The sequence below is a fragment of the Ambystoma mexicanum genome, chromosome 3q (assembly GCF_040938575.1).
Source record: "Ambystoma mexicanum isolate Mex_15411 chromosome 3q, UKY_AmexF1_1, whole genome shotgun sequence".
NCBI lineage: Eukaryota > Metazoa > Chordata > Amphibia > Caudata > Ambystomatidae > Ambystoma > Ambystoma mexicanum.
The window spans coordinates 1,269,919,154-1,269,945,265 of record NC_090926.1 but is presented as its reverse complement, the minus strand read 5'-3'; the positions used below and the strand labels follow the sequence as shown (position 1 = coordinate 1,269,945,265).

Here is a 26,112-nt window from a genome sequence, read left to right as displayed (position 1 = left end):
TGTATTAAGCGCGTTATAAATAACCTATCATATCATATCATATGCTGTTGTTGAGGTAGTGGGGAGCCTCTTTGAATACACAACGGTGTGTGATAGTCAGTGTATTGAAGGCTTTGATAGGGAGCCAATGGACATCAAGCCTGGTTTCTGAGATGTGGTCTGAGCGTCTTAAGCCTGAGGCTGCTCAGAGTGCTCTGTTTTGAAGAAGTTGTAGTTTGGCAAGGTTTTTGGCAGAGATGCCTTTGAAAAGTGCATTGTAGTAGTCCAGTTTGTTGTTTATGATGTCTTTCAAGCAGCTATTCAGGGTGAGAAATTGTCTGCTCAGGGTGATACGTTTGGAGGTGTATGCTGTGAAGGATGACAGGGCATTAACATGTTTGGTCATGGAGAGTTCAGCGTCCAGATAGAGTCTGAGCATCTTGACATGTTTCGAGATTGGTATGTTGGTGCCATCAATGGATAAGAAAAAATTGTATTTCTGTCAGACTTCGGCTCCACCTCCCCCTTCTCCTCACCTGAATCTTCTGATACTGAGTCCTTTACCGTAGTCCGGATTCGGGGACGTTCCTTCTTCTTGGTAGAGATAAGATCCTTAGGTGTTCTAAACTTCTTATCGTGCAAGTAAGGTCTGGCCCCTCCGGAGGCCACCTTGGCAGTAGTGGAACCATGCCGTTGGGGGCTCCCAGTGGGCCAGCCTCGGTGCCCAAGGGAAAAAGCCGGAACGGCAGAAAAAACCCTTGAATGAAGATCTGCAGGCAAGCTAAGGAGTGGTATAAGGCAGGTACTCCCAGGCTGAAATGATGAAGATTCAGGAATGTTGGATCGAAAGGCGAGGGCTTTTTCCAAAGTCAGGACACTGTAGAATGTCTGGAGTGCCAGATGCCTCGGACACAGAAACTGATAGGAGCCGCAAGCGGTTTAAGTCACAGGAAGGTAACAACGAGAAGTAGAGTGCGAAAGGTTTCGCTGGCAGAGAACTGGTTAACTGGTTAACTGGTAGGCTAAGAGAGGAGCGGAATGCGAAAGGGATTGCGAGCAGAGAAAGGTTTCAGGAAGGCAGAGCGAGGAGCAGAGTGCAAAGGGTTTCGCAAGCGGGGAAAAAGTAAACAGAAAGGTAAGCCTGGAGCGGAGCGCGAAAGGGATCGCGAGCGGAGAAAAAGGTATCAGGAAGGCCGAGCGAGGAGCAGAGTGCGAAGGGTTTCGCAAGCGGAGAAAAAGTAAACAGAGAGGTAAGCAAGGAGCGGAGCGCGAAAGGGATTGCGAGCGGAGAAAAAGGTATCAGGAAGGCAGAGCGAGGAACAGAGTGCGAAGGGTTTCGCAAGCGGAGAAAAAGTAAACAGAGAGGTAAGCAAGGAGCGGAGCGCGAAAGGGATCGCGAGCAGAGAAAGGCAGAACTCAGATAGTCGGTTACGAAACCCACGTAGACAAAAAACACAGAGCGGACAGAAGGAGAAAAAACAAGCTCACGCCGAAAACGAGAGCGTGAAGGAAAACTCGGAAAGAAAGTTACGAGCAACTCTGAGCGCTGGTAGAAGTGTAGGCAATACACAGATACAACGCGCCGAGCTGGAGGCGGGGCCTAGATTTATAGTGGAGGCAGCCATGATGGGTAGGACTAGAACGTCCATCGATCCCACAGCTTCCACCCTCGATTCCTGACAATTTCTTAGTAATAATATATTGTATTATTGTGATAAGAGTGAATAATTTAGAAACGATTGAATTAAAATGCATATTTTTATTGAATGTGAAAAGTTATAAATAAATAAATAAGAAAATAGATTGTGGGAGGCCATCCCGTTCTGAGTGATGCTATAGATCATGTTAATGGCCTCAGTTTCGTGTTGGTAGCTTACTGTGTTAGGGAGGAGGATCTAGGTGTCACTGCAAATTTGGTGTAGAGAATGCTGAGGGTGTCTACAAGGTCAAATAAGGGCTTGGTTTAGGTGTTATAAAAGGTCAGGGAAATGAATGAGGGACAGCTATGAGGGTCAGCTGCTAAGTCCCTGATGAAGGCTCAGATAGGGAGCTTTTGATCACTTAGGAAGGCTTTGATCAAGGTGGCAGCTTCAAGGGAAAAATTAAAGTTGGTGGAAAGGTGTTGGCAGAGTATATCATGGTCAACATGGTCGAAAGCTGCAGATAGTACGAGAAGGAGAAGGATGGAAAGCTTACCAGAGTCGTGGATGGCGTCTAGCTGGATTCTTAGGTCTATGTTGGCTGTTTCTGTTCTGTGTTTGGGGTGAAAGCCGGATTGTCCTACACCCAACAAGTGATGTTGGTCTAAGTAGAGTTGGATTTGGGAATAAGCCACGCAATCCAGAATTCTGAGGAGGAAAGGCACAGAGGTGATGGGGCAGTAGTTAGTGGGAAAGGAGGAGTCAATAGAAGGTTTTTTAAGAGTGGGGTAATACAGGCTGCTTTGAGGCAGGTAGGGATATAATTGGATGAAAAGGAGGCGTTAATAACATCTGTGATAGTAGAGGTCAGACTTGTGGCGCATTGTTTAACAAATGTGGGCTGGGCAGGTATTTCCCTTGCAATTAGATGGTTTGAGTGTACAAAAAGGTTTTGAGTACATCTACCTGAGACACTTGGGAGAAACTTAAAGGGGGAGTGTGGTTTGTTTGGCCTGAGAGTAGGGCATCCGCGCATTCATCAATGGAGGTATCATTGTGAGTTGGGCTATTTTAGCAGTGATTTTATCTCTCAGTGTATCAATTTTGTGAGGTAGGACAGTCTGGCTAGTGGTACACCAAACCTTGTCTGCCTGAACCTGGCAAGGGTCAGGGGCGGGGAGGGGGGAGTTTCAAGCTTTGAGTATAGAGAAGAGTTCTATAGAATTGGAGCTGGCATTGCTGATTTGAGTATTGTAGGAATTGGCATTTAATGAGATAAGAGCTATAGGTTTTGGCGGCCCTGGTTCCAGGTTGGTGAGGATAGGATGTTTCTTCCATGAGTGCTCAAGAGCTCTTTTACAATACAATCTTCAGTGACCCAAATATTGGCTGGTTTGTGTGTTTTACGTATTTCGGGTTTGAGGGGGGCATGCAGGTCCATAGCGTTACGGAGGCTGTGATTGTAAAGATCAGTGAGGGTTTGTGGATCTTTACTTGTGGGGATAATGGTGGTGAGTAGCAAAGGTAGTGTGGGCGCAAGTGTTTCCTCAGTAAGCTTACGTGTGTTGTGGGCTAGGGTTGGGATGAGGGTAAGGTAGGTTTCAGGGTGGGGAGGGGGTTGGATAGGATGAACTCAATCATGGAATGGCCGGACCAGGGTAGTGGGCTAGTGTCCGAAATAAAGATGGAGACATTTGTGGTGAGGATCTAATCCAGGATTCGTCCTTTAGTGTGCCGGGGATGCTGGGTGAAATTCATATCTGCAAGTGAGTTGGCAGGCGCATAGGCTTTGGTGTCAGCAGGGTCAATAGAGCCCAGATCGAAATCACCTAATAGGATGAGCTAAGTCACTGGTTTGATAGGGGTGTGAGAAGAAGCGGTATGTCTGACTCAGGATAGTTCTGTGAATTGGGCTGTTGATCGAGGAATTGGAGGTTGGCAGTGGTTTGGCGGTTGATGGTCAGTTTATTGATCAATATTTCGTAGCCAAGTACAGAAGGAGGGAGACTTTGTCTGATGTGCAGGGATCATTTGGCAGTGAGGGCTACATCCCCTCCCGGTGTGTTGGAGCGGTCTGCTCTGAAGATAGAGTAGCTATGTGGAATGGCTAGAGAGCGAAGTGGGCCTGACATATTGTGAAGTCAGGATTCAGTGAAAGCAAGGAAGTCTAAATGATGTTCAGCAATAAGGTCATGTATAAGGGTAGCATGAGCGCCAAGTGAGCAGGCATTTAATGCTCAGATGATGTTGGGGTGGGATTGGTTTTGGGCATGATCAACGTGTGTGTGGAGGGGAATTAGAGGTGGAAGTGGAAGTGGGTGAGGGCTGGTGGTGCAAGAGGAAAGCCTAGGTGTCGAGATTTGCAAACAGTAGGTGGAGTGATGTGGGAGAGTTGAGGGCCATTCCGGAGGTGCGAGAACAAACCTTGCATGTTCGCTGTGCTCCCTTGCAGGGGCGGAGGCGGTCAGACATAGGGCCGTGGTGTGGGTTGCAGTAGTAGTGTGGTGAAGGGGTTATCTGGAGGCAGAGAGGGTGGTAGGTAGTGCTAGGAGGTGTCAGTATGTTAGTGTTGGCATGTGAGTCACGCTGAGGTGAAATGGTGGTGTTAGCAAGAGTCGGCTAGCTTGCATGGGGTATCGTGGTCACATGCGTGTAGGCCTCGGAACGGAGCACAGAGATTATTATGTTGAGAGAACAATAGTGCGGTGGCAGGAATGGGGTGGGTGGTGGAATGGGGGCAGGGAAGTGCATGGGCGAAGTGATCAGTACATCGAGTGCTATATGCAGTTACAGTAATCTGTTTACCTTGCCTCCTGTTGTGCAGTACGTAGGTGTCAGGCTGTTGAACACCAGTGGTCCTGCGGCAGTGGATGGATGGAGGATCAGGGTAGTCCAGCAGTTTGATAGGGAGGAGACAGGGGGCAAGGTTGACTAGGCAGCGTTCTAAACCAGATTGATCCAGACAGGCATCATGGGCCTTCAGAGAGGGCCTTTGAATGGGGCTGGCTCCATTTTTTAGGTATGGACTCCTGAGGCTGCATGTTAAGTTTTTTCTATAGTGGGGCATGCCCAGAAGAGCCTATTGTGGAGAATCCTGCTGATCCCCCATTAAAACCATGCCTTCAGTCTCCTCCCAGATGGCCAGGAAAGGGCAGGCGCTTCCTGATCCCAAAATTGGGGGTGGTGTACTGCGGGAGCATCACCTGGGTGGAGACCAGGCCCAGGGAGGTGGGGAAATGTCACAGGGTGAGACATGGTATGATTTCTGGGATGATAGTAAAATGCTCGCCAGAGTGGTTATCGCATCTTGTCATGCAGATGAATGTCAATCTAGGATTAAAAGCAAACCGATAAAATCTGGACTTAAAAGGTATAAAGTTGTTAACTTTCCAGAACCATTCTTGTATAGCCCTAAAACACCATATCCTCCTCAATATCAACGGTATTCCAAAAGGAACAATGTGCATGTGACCTTTTATTCCCCTTATGTTTCTAAAAGGGCTAAACCTTATAATTCCTCTTTTAATAAAAACTGAAAATCCATTTTAAAATCTTTAGAAGAATCAGAGAAATCACATTTTCCTAAATAAAACTACAAGTCCCAAGAAGAAGAAGAAGAAGAAGAAGAAGAAGAAGAAGAAGAAGAAGAAGAAGAAGAAGAAGAAGAAGAAGAAGAAGAAGAAGAAGGAGAAGAAGAAGGAGAAGAAGAAGAAGAAGAAGAGAGGGCTGAAGAGACATGTAAGAGTCCAGGTCAGGGAGGCAAGCCTAATGACTCTAGACACGGTCAGGCAATTAATCCAAGGGCCTGTACCTGAAACTAATTAGCCCAGCTGAGGGGCATAAAAGGCTGCAGGAGGGAGGAGCAGTAGAAAGAAACTGAGGCAGGAGCTGGAAGGTCAGCAGTAGCAGATGAAGCAGATCATGTAGCCAGCAGTTCACAAGGAGGGACGATGGAGTAGAGAGGTGGCAGATTTCACCTGCGGACCCTCAGTTGGTCCTGTGCTCACAAAACCTATATAGCTGTGGCAGCACTGGAAGTGACAGGAAGTCTTTCCAGGTTACACTGCTCTGACATCTAAGCAAGTAGAAGTTATCAATGGGAAAGTAACATATGCTTATATGAAACACTTGCGTGTAATGAAAAGCTTTTCTTTTCCCTAACATCAGCAATACTTTATTGCTGAGTAGTCGTGTGGCTCCTGTTAAAATGCAGAACGCTGCCGGTAGCTTAATTGAAGTTAAACTAACTTTGCAAGTATTGTTTAAAGGGGCTGAACGCATGAGACAATGTTTCCCGATACATTGGAGGCTGAGTGCTAACTGAAAGGTGGGATTGCATCTCTCTTTGAAGTGGCAGTTCAAAAGTGAAATGAAATCGCTTACGGCTAATTTTGTTTTCAGTAGAAGGTCCACAGCTTGCAACACATTAACGGCTGAAGCAGAAGCTGTACAAGTCGTAGAAGCGTAAGCCAGAACAACTATTACCGAAGCGCATAGAGGGAACTCTATCAAAGTCAATCCTGTGCACGTAAGAACTGTACACCAGTTTACTGAAGTTGTTGAATTCATTGTTACTCAAGAACCTTCATCCAAAGCTGCAAGAGTGGCACAATAGCTTTGAACCATTGACGAATGTTGTATACGAAGTTGGAGAAGGAAGCTGGGTACTTCTTCACATACGTTATTTCCATATCTTCATGGCGAAGACTATTTTAAAAAAAGCATCAGAAAGAAATTCCATGGAGGGGAAGGCTAGGAAATCCATTTTTAAACCATGACAAACCTGTGGCATGAAGAATGTTTATGAAGGGGACAAGCAAGTGCATTAATTGCCTCTACCCCAACCGTGTGCGGGAAGACTGCGACATCTGCAGCTACTTTAATGCTATAACACTTAGAGATAGGTACAGGCGTCTACTATGCTGGTTAAATGAGGGGAGGCACCCCCGATCTGAGGCAACGTCCTCTAAGAGTTTGTCAGCTGTCAGGAGTGATAACATCTATTCTCCTAAGAGGACAAGGTCAGAAGATAAGTGCCTCCCATCTTCTAAGAAGAGAAAATCAGAAGGGCAGGCCTCAGCAGCGCATTCCACCCACACACGATCACCGAGAGACAAAAGAGGTTTAATATCCTTATCCACGGCATGGAAAAGTACATTGATGATAGATAAATCAGCACTGCCAGCAATGGTGACAGAAATGCTCTCACCGTCTGCAGGCTCGCCGATGGCGGATATTGTATCTAGTCTCATCTCGTCGATGGCAGGGCCATCCACGGTAAAGGCTACCATCACGTTCACAGTACACGGAATTTCACCTATGACAGTACATGCATCTACGATGATGCACTTGTCCTCCAAAACCCGTTGACGACACCGTTCACAACGTTGTTGACGAGCGGAAAGCACAGGCCCCATTGACGATACCGACCACGACATCATCAAGAGATGGAAAGCAAAAGACCCCGTCATTGACACCTTCGCCGAGCACCACATCAGGGACAACGACAACCGTGAAGTCCGCAACAACACGAAAAACAATAAGAAAAAAAAAAGGGGTACGGTCAACTACATTGTCAAAGACTGAAAAATAGAATACTCCAGCGAGGTAAAAAACTCTGACGACAGGGCTTGAAAAACCACCAAGTGCACACTAATCACCCCCCACCCCAGGACACAGTTCAAACATCAAAAGGTTCTGGGGGGCAACAAGCTCCTGAGCAGCCAATACCCATTTATTGGGCCGCCATAGTCATCAAAATCCCATTAACAATACTAAACCCTACACAAGAAAATGCTTCACCAGACAGGATCAGATCCCTATCGCTCTCGCGGGGATTGTCTACCTTGCTGGAACAGTTTCTGGAGCCTCACTTAGACTCAGAGGTTTACTGACAATGATTATTCACTAGCGGATTAGCCCATGATAGAACATTCCCTGAGATGATTGAGACCATGAAAACAATCTTGGCCTTATCTGTATCAAATGTGGTGTCTGAATAGAAAGTGGACAGTGCATGCATCCAAAAGCTCATTTAGACGACTCAGTGTCCCATCAAAATTGCCACAAGGCAAGCACCGAACCGGTGCTTCAGTAGATTGAGTCTCATGCTGTAATAATGTGCCTCGACGTGGCATTTTCTGCCTTTAAAGATTGGACTTTGGCTGATAAACTTTGCACAATATCGATTAAATGCTGCATTTACACCATTTCTGGTTGATTCTGATGATGTTGCAAACTCTCACCTGAGTCATTTGAATCCGACTCCTTGCGTGATGTCTTCTTGATACTCTTAGTTGCTTTGGATATACCACAAAGTTTGTCATTGAAGAGGTAAGTGTGCACCTGGCCCACTTCCACAATGTCCCCCTATAAAGGTCCAGGAAAGACACAGCGGCAGAATGGCCGGAATACGTCCCAGATCAGAGGGAACAGCCACACTGGCACAAAAACCCTCTTATTGTTGACAGCACCTGGCAGATGTTGTACAGAATCCAGGATGTGTGTTTAGATACCAGCAAACAAAAGCAGAACTGACCAAATCGTGGTTGTAAGTCCAATGAAATCCCCCAGTATGAATATACAGAGATGGAGGGAAGAGGAATATGATAACAACTCTTCCAATAATAGATAAAGGTAGTTAGTATAGATGCATGCAGCATACGAGGATGATCAGGGGGGAACAAGCGGATGGTGCATGCAGCAGTTATATGAATAAGACCCCCTATAATGTGTGCAAAGCGCTGTAACAAAATTGGAGGCACAGGGAAGTCGAGGTCCGGTATGCGTGAGCAAGCAGTATGGAAGAAGGTAAGAGAAATAACACCAAAAGGAAATACCGAGGAGGGGCTCAGGGGTGAAAAGTAGGAAACTAGCGTCTTACCCAGGATCAGGGGAGAAACAGGGTTGCAATGCAAGCTTCGTCTAATCCATTTGGAATGCATACTATTTGACGTGCGTGGAAATAAACTTGAAGAATGTTGCGAAGAGTTGTGGATCAGTCAGTGTCTATTTTTCCACCTGTGCCACAGCGACCATCGGGTTGTTGTGACAGTCTACAACGATTTTTCTGTGAGAGCAACCACAAGGCAGGGAGCAACTCAACAGGTGCCTTGGAGTGCCTTGGATTCACCATCAATTACAAAAAATTGTGTATACAGTGTGACGAACCAGGAATGAGATGTGAACACAGAGGAGTCAAGTTGGTTGTTATTCGAATAATAAGATGGTTGGAAAATACCTTGCTGTCCCTGCTCTAGGAGGTGTTTCCGGACCTCAACCAAAACTAATAGCCTGTCCGATGGCAAGATGTCCAAAGAAAAATGACCTGTTTCCGAAATCCTATTCTGGCCCGCACATTCTAAACGTAACTGTAAGGTAACTCTAAGGTGCTAAGGTTTATGTCTTTGGCTTGAAAATTGCACAAATGTTCAAGTTCAACAAGACGTGTATCTCCAACGGTGTTCACAATTCCTGGGAATGGCTCCCTTCCCCAGGAATCTTTCCAGCAAAACACAAGTCTAAAAATATAACCAAGTTCTTTGTAGCTGAAGAAGATTGCTCTCTCTTGCTGATATTTGCAATTTTACTTCACAGTCTTGACTCTGCCCGATATACTTTCTAACACAGTTCACTCAATTCACAATCCCATGGGTATGGGATTTTCCTTAGGATTCTTTGTCTCGCGAAACACCTGGTGTACTCCTCTGCCAGGTTCTTTAGTCACACAATTTAGGTGTGAATTGTAGTATTGCAAATGCTGCGTTTTCTCTCCTACCAGGACTTTATGTTACAAAAGAGTCACAAGTCTCTTAATTTCAGGTGCGGGTCATATTAAACTATGTGTTTCAGCCTTTGCCCTGCTTTTAATATCCAGGTTGACCCTTTCTTAATCACTTCTGCAGGGCTTGCCGCCCTATTGCACGGTGCGATGCACTTGCCGTGAAGAGCCTTGGCTTGCCCACCTTTCGCAGCTGGGCTCACCGGTTATGCGCGGCAGCTTCGGCATCCATCGAGCTTCTTTGATTGCTGAAAAACTCCAGTAGGTCGGGAGAGCATCCCGTCTTTTCTCCGCTCTTCACCTGGCTTCCGCGGTCTGGAGGCAATTTTCCTCTGTCAACACGAGGACTCTGGTTCTCCCGCTTCTCCTCCTTGGCAGGACCGGCTGAACTTGTGCAGCACTCGGTTTGCTCCTCTCTCTTCTGCGGGCCCTGCATACAGCTGGGCTCTCTCCAAGTTGTTTCTCCTTCCAACAGGAGCCTCCTGCTACTTCGGCTACATCCGCTATTGGGGATTTACAGATCCTGCCACAGTGCCACTTCTTCCAACAACTAGAGCACGGCGTGGGCTTCCATGCACTAGTGATCTTCATAACTCCATTCCTCCTCCTCATCCCAGTATCTTTAAAGGACATAATTATATGAGATTGATGGTCAGACTTTGTTATTACAAGATATTGTGCTATGCTATCAGCAAGTCTTATAGGAGGTTGAAGGGGGTTACCACAATATGCCATTAAGGTATAAGGAATGGAGGAGACATCCCTCAAGGGAAAATTGGGATGCCTGGTCTCATCTGATGATGCCAAACTCCCCAATGAGGGTTGCCTCCCTTCATGTGATCCTCCCTCATAGCTGCTGTAGGGTCAGTAGGTCAGTATCAGGTAGCGGCTGCTGTCCCCCTGGCCATATGAGGAGAGGCTACCTCCGAGAAAGGAGTGATGAGATCATCAGATTCATCACAACAGCCATCCAACAATTTACTTTTCTTGGGGGCACACTTCAACACCAACAGAGTCTGAGCCCGGCCATCGCAGGAAAGGGCAGACTCAATTCTATACTCACAGTGGTCAAACCAGGCGACAGCTTAACTGTCGGTAAATGTATGCAGCCAGTAGGTATTCCACTAATCGCACAATGCAGGCTCCAGATGAGCCCTTTACAAGTATTCCTCTGAGACAGATTGTCACAGGAACATGGGCTGTGTAATGAAGGCATGGTATCAAACAGTAAGACAGATCAAGGGTATTTATTGATCTTCAACTGGGTTTGAAAAACTCCTAATCCTAAAGATGGGAGCAATCTACGAACATCAAATAATAACGCAGTCCTAGGTGGCACACTCAATCTTAGCACAGTCTCTGCCTTCTCTAGCACGAGGATGCAGTTTAAATCTCAGTATCAGGACCTTCTGTACCAAAGTCTCTTTGACATTCAAAGTCTCTTACTTCAGAGGGCCTGATACGATAAACAAACATTAAAAAGTTCCTTTCTCCTCAGGCTTCTCATGTACAACTTCTTGGGTGATTTTCGATTCACCCAGGGTCCCCCTCCACAGGGCTCAGACCGACTTTAATCCAAAATGTCTTGGGTGATTCACTGTTCACCCCGGGTCCCCCTCTGCCGGGCTCAGACCCACTTTAACACAAAATCTTCAATTGGTATTCCTCTGCCGGGCGCAGACCAGATACGTGTATTTTTTTCCAAACATTCTCCATTTCATCCAAATCGAAGACTTTTGACTTTGCGTAGGATTTTGCTTGACCTGTCGCAGGACCACATTGATTCAGGTTTATTATTTACTTTGAAATGATCTCCCTTCGCCGCGCTCGGATCAAATTTATCTACTATCTACTCTCGTTACTCGTCAGCTGGATACCTTACAGAGACCTTCGATTGAGCACCCACACAGTGCCGGACCACTCTCTCAAAGGTATTGTAGCTTGCTTTAAAGTTCAATCACTCATCCGCAGTTTAACTTCACTTGAAGGCCCAAGTCGACAACCTGAGGGATAAGGGGAAAGCAGCACTTCTGCTCCTTCTCGACCTCTCGGCAGCCTTTGACCTTGTGGACCATAAGGTCTTATGCAGCCATCTTGACTCTGCCGCCCACTTTTCTAAGGAGGCTATAGTCTGGATAGAGTCGTTCATAAGCGACAGGACCATGAGGGTCTTCTCCCCCTCAGCTGCCACAGACCCTATCCCTATTATCTGTGGGGTGCCCCAGGGATCCTGCATTTCTCCTACATTGTATAACATATTCACTAAGCCCCTTTTCGACGATCTGGACCATCTTGTTATCACCTACACTAACTATGCAGATGATACTCAGATCCTCCTCCCACTTTCTCATCTCATCATCAAGGCATGGATGGCAACTCACGTTCTATGCCTGAATGGGTTTATAGTGAAAAGGTTGAATGAAAAGAAAATAATTTTTTTAATGACTTTTTTATTCGAAATGGGGGGGTTCCCCCCTAACCCCCCTTTTATTTATTTATTTTTTTATTTTTTTACCCATTTTTTTTATTCCCGGACCCCAAAATAAATATATAATAAAAAAAGAGGGAATTCGACTATTTTTTTTTTCGATATTTATTTTTCGAGATTATTGTCATTCGACTTTTTTTTTGTTGAGATTTTGATTGGATACCGCCTGAATGATAACAAAACGGAGCTTATCATCCTGGGTAACCCCACTAACCTCAAAAAATGAGGTAATGAATATACTTTCTTCATAATTGATGGCAACCTTCTCAAAGTTGCCAACGAGGTAAAAACTCTAGGTTTTTACCTTGACTCCACTTTCACCTTCTCGAAACAAGTGAATACCCTGGCCTCCGCTACCGTGTACACTTGTAAACTTATCAGGACCAGCAAACCATTTCTCTCCAATAACAGTTGCATCACCCTGGCTAGAGCCCTCATCTTGTCCAGGTTGGATTACTGTAATGCCCTCTACATTGATTCTAACAAATATATCATCAAGAGAATCCAAACGCTACAAAATAACGCCCTAAGCGGCCCTTGGCATAGCCAGGAGAGATCATATCTCGGAGATTAGGCGTCAAAACAACTGGCTTTCGACTAAAGACAAAATCCAGTCGAAAACTATGTCACTTATTCACAAATCTCTGAATAACGTTGCGCCCAGCTATCTCTCGGAGAGATTCCATCGAAGGACATCCACTAGACCTTTGAGACTTATCAACTCCAATTGCCTCATTATTCCCAGGATTAAATTGTCTAAGGTGGGGGGCAGTAGCTTTTCCGTTAAAGCGGCCCAACTGTGGAATTCATTACCTCCCTCACTCCGTGCGGATCAATCATATCAAAACTTCAGTTCTTATTGTATTAATTGGCTCATGACTACAGACCACTAAGGCCTGCCTCCATCACCACATGGTACATAGTCCTGGAAATTGTTGCCACTTAGTGTTGACGTCTAATTGTTACTATTGTGCCTAACTTATCCCATGTCTGCCTGCTTTGTTAACTTATCTCTGTAACCATTTGCCTAATTTATCTTATTTCTGCTTGCCATGTTCATTGATTTCTGTAACCAAAGCTGTGAACTTCCTTGTTACTTCTGCACCCTGATATCTTTGGGTCTGGTGCGCAATACAAATAAATAGACAAACAAACAAACTCGCGTCTCTTATCATGTGCATTTTAACAATGTTCGTTCCCACGCTCGCTATGCAATGTTCGTTCCCACGCTCGCTATACTGTCGCTATGCAGACAGGTCTTGTATCAGTCTCCCCAACTCACCGGCTGTGCTGATTTCGCTAACGCTGCTTTGTTCTTGCAGCCAAGGACAGTACCACGGTGGTTGCTGATGCTCTCCACCTTGATTATTGATGCAGCAGGGCCCCGGGTATCTCCGACACACAATGTAGGATTCTTCCACCTGTTTTCCGGGTTTTATGCTTTCCAATCTCAAGGACTCATAAAAAGCAACGGTTCCTTGTCGAAAAGGTCAAGGGCACGTCCCTCCTTGTGCTCCCTTTCTGTTTCGCCGTCTTTCGCCATCTTTCTTGTCTGCTGTTTCCTTGTGTGTTTTTCCTAGCTCATAGTGTGCTCTCGTGCTCTGCCTTGTATCCCTGTCGGCAAGTTTAATGGAAGTCAGGTATGAATGATTGTCGATAATTGCCTGACCTCGCCTGACCATAGTATTGGGACATGTTGTGTACACGGCTCAGGTCTTAGTCTGTTTTCCCTTAGAGCCCGCTGTCAGTATTAAAGTGTTTGTGTTGTAAAAGGGGGGTAGACTTCCTAAATATCCTACTTGGTAGGATGGGGTAAAGGTGTCATAGGGAAGGGGATACTGCCCCTCACCATCCGATGTCCCACTCCCCGAAGACCCCTCTCCCAGGTGATCCTCAGGCACTGGTCCAACCCCAGGAACTGGATCCAAAAGCGATGGCCATGTCCTGGCCACCTGGATAACAGATCCCTAGGGACGAGTGGGTGAGACATCTTCTGGTTTCTCACAGCAGACAGAGTGTTTGTTACTGCACATCTTGCCTGCCGCCTTACATGACGCCCCGTTTCAACAGACGGTAATAACAGATTCATCCCTGACAGGATGGGGTGTACACATGGATCAGCTGTCTATCAAAGGCCATTTGAATGCAGACGAGTCAAGCATATCTATGTCCTAGATTTTGTAGAGTTTGGTCGTGTCCTGATAGCAAATGAGATTAACTGGCAAGATCCAGTACATTACGAGAATGGAGGTAGCCATGCCGCGTTTAGCGGCATGGCTACCCCCATACCGGGTCCGGGTTCCACAAATAGGGAATTACCGGCCCATTCCGACCTTGGAGGGCCCGGTAATTCCCTTTCCCGGGACCAGGACCTGGTAAATCCCCATTCCCATTTGAGCCCACATAGGGCTCAATGGAAATGGGGAGGATGCTAACAACGGGCCCGTTAATGACGGGCCCGTTGTTAGCATCCTGGTCTGCTAGCGGGTCCTGCTAAGGACGCCTGGTCTGACCCGCTGCAGACTTTGTAATAGTGCGGCCCGTAATGAACGGTGCCGGTCCCTTACCCACACCGTTCATTACAGGTCCTCACTCTTTGTAATGAGGCGCACTGTGTCTCTTCCGTCAATCTAAAAGTTGTTGCTCTGAAGTCAGATGCTGCACTGTTCATTGGGGGCATCAGGTCTGACATCAAATAAAGAAAGAAAACTAAGGAGCAACATTATGGTGTTCGTGGAATATGACTAAGGAGCAACATTATGGTGTTCCTGGAATATGTTCAGCTAAAGGAAGTCCTGGATGTAATTAATGAACATGAGCAGGTTTTTTGGCAAGGCAAACACCTCTTCTTTTCTCAAGAGGTAGCCAGGGTAACTGCGGCTTGAAGGAAGGAATTTATAGAGTAAGATTATGGTTACTCAGGGAGACCATACAGACAGAGGTTATTTCATCTGATTTTATTTTCTAGGTACTCGGTATGTGACTTGAGGTACTGAAGCCGCTGGATCATACCCTTGGGCTGTGTGGTCCTCGAAGATAGCTGTTCTATATAAAATCCATAACAGCAGGTCATTATTTGGTGGCACCTAAACCCCCAGAGGCTAGCGAAAATGTACCCAAGTTTGAGTCTCAATTGCTAAAGGGGGTGTACCGCTGTCTGCGACTATCGGTACCAGTAGTGGAGCTGTCCCTTGGCGCAACGTTATGGGAAGGACATTTTGGGTTGGATACATGCCATAGATGGGATTCACAGAGAACAATCTACCCTGTTGATCTTGTTTGGGGTAGAAACCAGGCAAGACATATTGTTGTCACATATGCCAGTAAACATGTTCCTGGCAGCACTGGTGTGCCTCACGATGCATTGGAAAATAAGCCATCTCCCCATGAAGCTTGAATGTTAGATAAAGCCCATAAAATATATGAAATGGAAAGTCTCAAGGCAGCATTATTGGAAACCCATACGTATGTAGATATTTAGTGGGTCCCTTTCTTAGACTATTATAGGGCTGAAAGATAAGGGAAAGGAGACGTGGGAAAGTGAGAAGGGTGGATGGCTAAGAAAAAAAAAAGAAAAGTACAGACCTAGAACTAACTCAATGTAACATATATGAGAGGTTAACGCCCAGACAAGATACAACCTTGCATGAATGATTGTCACCCTTATGAAATGTTCATGAGAGTACACTTGTTTACCGTCACTGCTTTGTTCCCTGTAAAAACAATGTCACCGAGAGGGAGGCAGGGATGGATGGTCATAAAGCCTTCCAGGTTTCAGAGGCCGATTCCTTGAATTAAGATTGTTATCATGATTATTTGTATTGCCATTTTCTTTTTTATATGGTCAGTGAGGTTCAACTTGACACTGTTTGTTTGAAAGGTATTTTGCTGGGCCTGACCCAATCTTCAATAAAATTCTATTTTAAAAAAACAACAAGAAGTTCCCGAAGGCCCATTCCAAAACCACAAGAAATACTTTCACCAGGGTTTGTTATTTGTAGACGCACACGCGCTTAGAAATTCCAATGCAGGAGCTTCCAAAGCAGACACAGTGAGACTGAGGCACAGAAATGACCCCCAAGGTTGATGTCAGTGAAAGCATCCGCATGTTCCCCCTTGACCTGACTCTCGCAAGGCAGTAAGCAATCACTGGACCTGGCTGCATTATATGTGTTACTGCTTGTTTCGCTACCCTCCTTGTAAACCACTGTGAGATGTGAATGCCTGCGCAGAGAGCTCAGCATAGTATGTTTGTGTACCCATATTTCATGGCTTGACCCTCAAGTAAAACTCATTCAAACTGTGGGCGCTAATGCTTATTGCTTGCCTGTTATTTCACACATAATTCATTAATGTGTAGGCAGTGTGATGATTCACAGGATCTCAACACTTCTCCCCAGAGTGGAGCCCTTCCCTATGAGACTAGGGAGGTGAGGCTGCTACCCAATAGTCTTCATAGGGTGGTCAAAATGCTTGAGGACTTCCTAGGGAGAGACTCCCCTCATGGGGATAAGGACTACCATCCTGTGAAAAACATCCCTATACCCTTGTTCCCAGAACCCTTGACCCAATTGACTCCTTCTCCCTTAGAATCCGAAACTACTACTGTGTGTTATTGTGAAGTCTCTACTATCTCACCAGTTAGATCAGAGAGGACTGAGACGAAGAAGAACCAAAGAACCATCCAGAACATCAGCAGTAGGGGCTACCAAAGAACTTGTGACGAGGTGGCCACTAATAGAGCGGGAGAATGGTTAAGACACACTTGTGAGTCTTCATAGTCCGCCCTTCCTCTTCCTTCTCTAATTTCACTGATTGAAGGCCTGTGTGACTCTCCACCTGGTAGTGGCCTGACAAGCTTTACAGTGAGCATGACCTCCTCAATGCAGCCCACAGAAGTGAGGCAAGAAACTGCCATGAATGCTCACTCACCTTTGCCTCTTTCTTTTGGTCACTCCTACAGATGGTGGATCTAGGTCTCATTTTACACCAAGGCGCCTACTTCCGTGACCTCTGGAACATCCTGGACTTCATTGTGGTCAGTGGGGCTCTGGTAGCCTTCGCTTTCACGTAAGTGTTTTAGATCTGCTCTTGTTTGCCTGGCTGTCTCCACATCTCTTCTCCTGCCATATTTGTACTCTTACACCATTCCGTCTTCTTGCCCCTACTCCACCAGCCTGTGCCATGCTCTCTGATATCCCCTTGATTGCTTGACTGACAACCTAGAATGGTCCTCCGTCCTTGATTGCTTCATGCATGATTTATCGGCCAGTGTGTCTGGTCATCCATACCTTCCATTTTGCTTTTCTACCACCAGGCAGGTTAGTCATTTGAGGATTGCCCAACCTGCTAATCCAAACCTGCTCATACCTAGTAGGGATCATCGCCCCTCCCCCTGACTGCTGTGCTCACGTATCCTTCCTGGCATGAGACCTTTAGAATTGTTAGAATGTCTTGAATGTTACCGTTAAGAATGAGCTTTGCACCAATATGAGTTCTCTAAGGAACATAATTTCTGAAAGAATTCTGCAAACACACAATAGAAAGAAAAAGCTCAGAATTAACAGAAGAATGCATGTATCATCATCTCCTTGTAAGGATTTCTGCTCTGGTTGCAAAATTGTGCTTATTTGACAGCCATGAAAAGCTAGTGGATACTTCCATTGGAGAATGGATGGCCTTGAATTGGCTAAAGTTAAATGGTGGCAAAACCGAGGTCCTAGTGTTGGATTACCCTACCACTGGGGCCTCATGGAGTGCCGACTATTGGCCTGCCTCTTTGGGCCCTTGCCCTGAACCTGTGCAAGCATTTAAAAGCTTAGGGGGTGAAACCTTTGCTTCTGGATCTGAAGAGACCCAAATATCCTCTGTGTGCCAGATGGGCTTTGTCGAGCTGAAAGTGTTCAGAAACATTTTTCCTTTTCTTCCTACCGATGCCTGGATCAAGGTTGTTACCTCCCCGATCATGGGTTCCATTGACTATTGCAATGGCATCTACTGTGGCCACCCTGCTGTCCTGCTTCAGCGCCAGAAGATTCTACAGAACTCGACAATTCGACTGGCCCTCGGAGCCCAGAGGCTCTGTCACTCTTAGTATATGCTTCGCCAGCTGCACTGGCTTCCGATTGGTAGCCGGATTATGTTTAAAATATTATGTCTGGTGCACCTCACCATTTGTGGTACTGGTGCAGAATATCTCTGCTCTAAACTAACTCTATGTAAACCGGACAGATCTCTCTGTTCCTCTACGCAAGTTCTGCTTAAAATTCTGAGTCATCATAGGGCACGAGTGGGAGGACAATCTTTTTCGGTTCTGGCTCCCACTATGTGGATCTCTCTCCCAATGTACCTTTGTGATACTGTTGACTTCAGTTTCGAAAGAAATTGAAAACACATCCCTTTTGAGTTCTGACTTTTGAGAAGCTTTCCTTCTCCTATCAGTGATTGCTAGCGCCTTGATGTCCTCGGGCCATAGTTTGCGCTCTACAATTATCCGGACATTACTTTACTCATTACCGGAACACTGGAGCTAATTCAAAATAAGGCTGTCAAGGTGCCCAATGTTCCCATCACCGGCAACATCCTCATGTTGGCCTACGCTTGCCCAGACTGTGGAAAAATAGGAGGGGACTTCTTTGAGAAGATTGTGGCATCCCTGGAATTCTCAAGAATGTGATCTTTTATAGATTCACGTACATAGAATAATTCTCTGTTAATATATTCACCAATATAACAGCAATAACCAGCAAGTAAGCCTTTTGGTCCACCAATGAGGAAGCTAGCCTAAGTTCCTCACCAGAGGACCCTCTAACTGTGTTAGAGTACATCACTCTACTGTTTAGATTTATTTTTCCAAATTATACTCATTTTTGAAGGATTTCTCCTTCAACTGACGTTCACTCCACACTTTCAGCCTCTTGAGAGTTTTATGTTGGCCTTTCTTTTCAGACGAGTGAAACAAGTTGATTATGCCAGGTCCTGTGGAAGATCCAACTCATTATAATATGAAAAAGTGATTTTTTAATAACTGCAAAACTTGTGGGTAGATAAACATTTTCCCCAAAAGATCATAACAAGGATTGGATATATTGCCTTCATCCTTCTAATGCCCGGAGGAGGATAATATGTGTTGGGTGTTTCCCCGCAAAAACCTCTTGAGAATCATCTCAGGAGACTCTTAGTGAAGGTGTTGTGGTATCATCTGGTAATGATTCAGTTAGAACTCTATCTGCATCTTTCAGAAGCTCTTCTACAAAACAGCATGATCCATCAAGGAACAACACATTCACACACACTCAGGAGAACACTATCAAACAAAAAGGGGGTCAGTGATAGACCACTCTACAAAGCCCCAAATGTCATGTGACAAACCAAGAATGAAGGTGACTGTACCCTTTAAATCAGTATCGCCTGAAAAAAAAAAACGAATTGGAAAATAACAAGGTTGAAAACATCATATTTTTTAATTTGCATTTTTCAATATTTCTGCTTTTTAATAAAAAATAAATAGATAGGGAGTTGGGTTATGGAATAACTGAATGTGGGGTATTTGTAGGGAGCGACTGTGGGGGGTTGATAGGTAAGAACTGATGTAGTAACACTGTGTGAGACTACACAACACTTATCTGCTTGGTATTAGGTAACCCATCTTTTGGTATAGGTCTGTACTACACAAGTTGGCAGTGCGACTGAGCAGCCAGGCTGTAGCAATGAAATACGCAAATACAAGTAGCCAAGTAACACTTACATTCAAGGTTACAGTTATAAATAGTTATTTATTTAACATCAATTTTTAAATAAGCGTTCTTTAAAAATGGCAAGATATGTAACAATCAAATATGCTTTAAATTACTTTTCCAGAATCAGCACAAGTTACTGGATACTCTTTGGATATGCTTTTTACACACTACCTACAGCCGGAGGAGTCTTCATTCACAAGGACAGTAATGACATTTATATATCACCAGTTATACTTTGCAGATTCTGAGGTTGCAGAAAGGAAAGGTTAAAGGATGGAAAAGGTTAAACAGGTTCTATGGGCATGTGAGTATACTTAAATCTTTCTATGAAGTCTAGACAAGCCTTTCCCAGCAATAACTGTCTAAAACAAGTTACCACCTATGAGGGACAGAAATATCAAAGTAAATGGGCTAGAAGATTCTGCAGGGAGCCTGGACAACCAAAGTCAATTGGAGCACAGTCTGGGGAGTCTTGCACAAAGTTAGAGAGTTTTGTAGAAATTAGTTGTAGGGTCACAAGCTGTTACACTTGTGAAAAGCAGAGTTGTAATCTCCAACTAAAGTCGCCAATGCAAGTCTCAACTGAGAAGAGCACAGGTAAAGACACTGAGGTAAATACACACAGTCTAAACAGTACCTCTGGTTTGAAGGAGAGTGGTCAAGCAGGATTCTGTCCTGTGGCAACGATGCAGATCCCGGGTTCCTGCGCCTCAGTTGTGGGGACAAGAGGGAGGACGTCTGGAGGGCTCCTGTGGCAGCAGTTTGGAGGTCGTCGGCAGCTATGGGCTCTTTTCAGATCAGTGGCACTTCGCGGTTTCAGCACGCGTCAAACAGCACCATTGCGTATCTTGGATACCGGTTGGGCTTCCTTCACTCTTTTCGTCCTTGTCGTCCTGCTTCTGGAGGGTCCTTAGGAGACTCCTGGAGCTTCTGGCCGGATTGCAGACTTTGCACTCGACTACAGATTTCTCAACCCCTGGCACTCGGTTCTTGCAGCAGCAAAGAAGTACAGCCAGTCAGGGAAGATGGTCCAGTGGAGTTCGTCTCTCGGTTAGTTGGTCCCACTAACCCAAGGGAAGAAGTCGTCCCTCCCGGAGCTTCTCTTGTTGGTCCGGAAAAGGAGTTTCAGCACAGCAGCAGGGCTTCACCGGACAATTCAAAGGTCCAGAAGGATGCAGCAAGCTTTGTTCACGGTTTCTTCATCAGGTGTTTCTCCCAGTGGTCGACTCTGACTCTAGTCCCAAAATCCTTCCCTTTAAAGCAGGTTTCTTCCATTCATGCACATGCTTGGCCGTTTCTCAAACAGCATGCCAGCCAGCCAATCAGGACTGGTTGCATTCATGCACTCCTAGAGACAAAGGACAGGGGCATTTCTGGAACCTCTCTCACATCCTTCCTACCAGACACACTGGAGCCAGAGGCGGGTTTCAGGACTGAAGCTTGCCTAAAGGCAAAACGAAGAAAGGGCTCAAACCTGGCTTGGCGCGCAGAGTAAAACCCAGGAAAGACCTCACAAACAGAAAATGGTGAAAAAAGAAGACCGGGCCATTTTGACAAAATGGTCACCCATGAGTGCTATACTGCAGCTGAGGATTCAGCCTGCAGTACAAAAAGCACAATGGTAGGAAAATAAAACCACTGCCACCAACCATTTAAAGTAGTGAGAGTAACATACAAAATGTTACATGAGAATGTAGGATAGGGGGCTACTAGGTAACTCCCCAGCACTCCACATAAAATGGTGTGTGCTGGAACCACAAAGAGAAAAGGTAAGTAAAGTCAATTTCACTTTACTATTCTTGGGAGCAGTAATTCACACAAGAACAGGTATTTAAATCTTATGTGAAATCTAAAGGATTTCTGTGTGATACTGCACTGAAGGTGCTCTGAGTCACCATACAAAAAGTAGATGCCTATGGAGTTTGTCAGAATCCAAAAACAGGTCAAAATACATGACTGAGTGAGAAAAAGGTCTCACTTACCCCAGGGTTAAAATTAAAAAAATCCTAAATTCCAGAAAAAGAGCTCAGGGTCTCAGATTGAAGGGAATTAGCACAGAAATGAGAATTCTCCCTAACAGGAGTCTGCCGCTGCATTACATTTAGAAAGAATGTGGGGGGAGAAAGGATTTTCTTTTCGAAATTCACTTTAAAAGAAATCAGTATTTTCATTTTCGTTGTTTGTTTCTTGTTATTTTAGCGTAGATCCTTTAAACCAACAGCAAACACGAGTAAGGATACTCTTTGCTCATGGTCCTCTTCAGCTCCACCCACAACCACTTGTAAGATATATTTTTGATTTAAAGAATAGGCTCTCATTAGTGTGACATGACTGATCTCATGTCCCCTGCTCAGGCTGTCTCTGCCCACTGTTGGGAAATAAACAGGTAGTTGTACGAAAACACACATTTATTTAAGGAAGTGAAAGTGAAATTCAAACAAAGGTGGTCTCCAGGTTTACGCCAGGGAAGTCACCACAATGTTACTCAATCACAGACAGTTTATAAATATAAACAAAATTGCCATGCCGGCATAAATCTCAACCACAGGCAACTGATCTACAAAAATGAAAGGGACCTGCCTGCTTAAATCTCACTATTATGAATACACACATACACTGTCACTCCTTCTATGATTGTTCCTATCTAAGCAACACAATATACTTCAATATAATATTGCTGCTTATCAGACAGTTCACATGTATTTATATAGCATTTTTATCAACCATTGCAGAATTCTTCAAATAACGCTTGATTTTCTCCAATATCTAAACAAGTATGGCATCAGAGAAAAGTTACTTGGACAAATGATATTTATATACACATATTTACTCGAAAACAAAAAATATTTCTTACTTGATTAAATAGGTGCAAGTATCCCTACCCTTTCACTTCACACATGAGTACACCTGTGCATTTTAAAAGACAAGGTTGCATGAGTTTTACCGTTGCATGATTTTCAATGACTAGAAATAAGTCCTCTGATCTACCTCTCACCCACAACACTTTGTGACTAAATCTCCCACCGGCAACACATTCATTTGATCAGGTGGTGGAGCTTGATAACTGCACCATAGGCCAAATCGAAAACTATGCCAGTAGGATACACTGATTCAGTTTTCATTTGGTATAAATCAACTGAAACAATCTGCATTTAAGTTGCACAAGTTGCTGTCAGCTTTGCACTGCACTTCTCAATACAAAAATGCATTGGGCATCATGGAAATTAAATCTTACTTTTTACTTAACTACAATGTAAAAACACAATACATTTCTTTTATACTTTGCCTGTCTCCTTAAGATAGCTTCACTGTTGTCCCCAAGCCACCCTTACTCCTAGGGGAGTTACTCTGACAATACTATATAGCAATCTGGAGTTATATCGGAGCTGACTACTTACTTTTATATGCTGCTTTTGTAGGGCGGACCACCAACAACCGGACAAGTAATAACAGATTTCGATAAAAAGATTCACAGTGGAATTGACAATTTTTGCAGCAAATATGTTTTTTTTTTATTGTGTTACAGTTATTCAACTTTTCAGAAAGGAACAACAAAAAAACATCAATTTTATCACAATTAAAATGATACTCAAGTGTTAGATCCCAACTGAGATATCTATGTCCATCACTCAGTAGCTCTCACTTTATGTTAAGATGTCTAGTATTTTCCAAATGTTTCTCAATGAAACACAGAAAAACACTATGCATGCATGATCATTACTGATCATGAATCTGTTCCATTGTTCTTCTTACTATGGAAATGTTTCCCTGCCAATAGCTAGGACTACTTCTCTTCTCAGCCCTGCTAATGCAGAACAGTGACATACCAGATATTTGGTTGTCTTTTATTTCATCCTCCCCACACAGACGGCAAACCCTCAAAGCTCTCGGAATCAAGTACCATGCACCCTCTACTTCCCTAGATCTTACAACATTGCACTTAATCGTTAGGTAGTCCCTAATAAGGACATGTCCCAGGAAGTATTGTATGTAGATAGCAGGTTGAGATCTTAATTGGACATACCATACACGCTCTGCCGAACTGTTCTTTGCTCCCAAATCCACCAGGGCTTGTTCAGCCCAGTGTTCCGCAATTTTCATTTTTAGGGTCGACTTGTAGGCTCGTAATGGTTTGCCCAAGAGATCATCTGTAGCCCTCCTTAACCATATCTCTGCTGTTTCATGAATTCTGGTCATGTTGCTCCCTCGCATCTTAGCAGCCCATGGTAAGTAGGCCTCCCAAATTAGGTTTAGTACTGAACCTGTTGGAGAATTGATTATACGTTTTTACCTCGGTTAAAAAAAGAAAACATGTTGCCCCAAACCGCCAGTACACCCACAACCCTCCCACATAACTTTTCTCTGTCCACCGCCTCTCCTGTACCCAGCAGCGTTAGTTCCTTCCCTCTAACGCGGGCCGGATCTGACGGCTGCAGGGTCCCATTTTTTTAAGTCCCCCCCCTCCAATGTTGAGGAAGCCCGGGGACACACCTTCAGCCCCTGAAGCTGAAAATACCAAACATGGAGAGCGGGGGTCACCCCCACTCTCCATGTTCTGTATTTTCGGCAGCGATCGAATGGTACTGGCCGAAATTGGTCAAATGTACCATTCAATTTCTTTTCCCGATCAATCTGGGTATTTTGTAAAAAACAATTGTCTAAAGAAAAGGGCATGGTGAACCGCTCACAAGGATAACAAAGTTGTATTTCTCATATAGAAAAAAAAGCGTGTTGGTAGGGGCATTTAATCCCAACTGCTACTCAGCGCACTGGTTAGTTCACAGCAACCAGCACATTATAACGGATAGTGTTGTCATCCATGACAGAAACAATATATGGTGCTGTGAGAATTCTGAGAGCATTCTCTCATTTACCTCCCATAGGGCCGCCTCTCAGTTGACGGAGAAACGGTCATATCCCATTGTTTTCCCTGAGGTCCCCCAAAGTACTGTGAAAAAGAAGAGGGTGCCAAGAGTAATGCATACTGCCTTTGGAAAACACCACTATAGTGCTGTGACAAAGAAGAGGGGGTCAGGAGGAATACATACTTCCTACGTGAAACACCACTATGGTACTGGGACGAAGAAGATGCAAACAGAGGCACATCAGCATACTGAATGGAGATGTCCCAATAACAAGGCCAAGCAAGGTCAGGCAATTGAGCAACCCAGTGATCAGTCACAGGTGATTGAAAAGGAGGGAGAAAACAGCAACAGCAGTAGCATTCCTGGCAGTGATAGAAGCAGATGTGGTAGTGAAGCCAGAAGAGAATTTGAAAGGAGGCTAGACTCTGAGGGTAGGAGTTGTGTGCAGTGGTTCAGCCTGTAAAGTGCCCACACCCTGGGGACCAGGAAGGCTGTTGGTCCTGGCAGGTGTGGCTTAGGAGCTGGAGCTCCTCAGGACAGAGGCGAGGCAGAGGAAGGAGGCCAGCTAAGGGGCCATTCTTCTCCCACCAAGAGGAGTGCTTTCCCTCCTGGGGCACTGTGATAGTGCTGGAGTGCCTGAGGGGTAGAGGAAGAACCCCTAGAGGCATTTCACGAAGTTTGTGGCAAGCTCAATAGAAAGGAAAGTCTTCAAATGGGAGCTGTTGAGTGTGAGGAGTTGTAAACCCTGTGTGACTTTGATTGCGAGTGCCAGAGAAAGAACCTCTATTCCATCCAGTTTTAAAGTATAGAGCATATTGGAGTGGTTGCGTTCCTTCAAAGAAGGGAAGGAACATTTTCGAATGTCTCTATGTGAAATGTACTTTAAAGTAAACAGCGTCTGTGTCAAGAGGGAAGACCTTTAGAAAAAGGGGAGCTTTGTGAAGTGTGAGCAAAAAGGCATTGAGAGCAAAGGGGAGCTATGCGACGAGATGAAGAGCGAGCGAAAATCCCCAAGAAAATCTTTAAAGAATAATTAAGCATTGGGGTGGCCTCCAGGCAGGAGAGTGAACCAGGAGGGCTGCAGAGACCCCACCATAAAGAAATATATACTGGGAAGTTTGCCAGGCAAGGGAGTGACCCAGGAGAACCACAGAAACCTGGCATAGAAAATATGAAGAAACAGTAATGTATAAAGAACGTGAATGTTAAAAGAGAATCTTATTTTGGCTAATGAACTTTAACAAGAGGGCACAGCTAAAGCCCAGGGCACATGGTTACTTGACCTGCAATGGGATGACTGCGGGGTCTGACAACTGCACCAAACCAGGGGATACCCCATTGAATAAGTGAACTGTGTGGCAAGTTGAAATTGAATAAACCAAAAGGAGTCATTGAATATGGGGAAGGGAATGCCTAAGGAAACAAGTTGAACTTTGTCTTAAAAAGTTCACCTTTTGTGTTCCATTGAATATGGGAAAGGAAACCCCTACAGAAGCAAGGTGAACTCTTGTGTTTTGAAAAGTGGAACTTTACAAGTTAACATTGGTCTGAAAACAAAAGAGTTTGAACTTGGGCAGGGGAATCCTGAGAAACCCACTGATACGATATGATATGGCATTTA

General features: G+C 44.9%; 1 protein-coding gene across 18 annotated transcripts in view; it reads left to right on the top strand.

Annotated features, from left to right (window-relative positions):
- Positions 1 to 26,112, top strand: part of CACNA1A (calcium voltage-gated channel subunit alpha1 A) — a 2,932,691-nt gene that overhangs the window by 1,687,124 nt on the left and 1,219,455 nt on the right. For all 18 annotated transcript variants that reach the window (XM_069604327.1, XM_069604317.1, XM_069604315.1 and 15 more), the window contains one exon: positions 16,851 to 16,957. In XM_069604327.1, the coding sequence (XP_069460428.1) occupies positions 16,851 to 16,957 (107 nt within the window). The remainder of the gene's footprint in view (positions 1 to 16,850; positions 16,958 to 26,112) is intronic.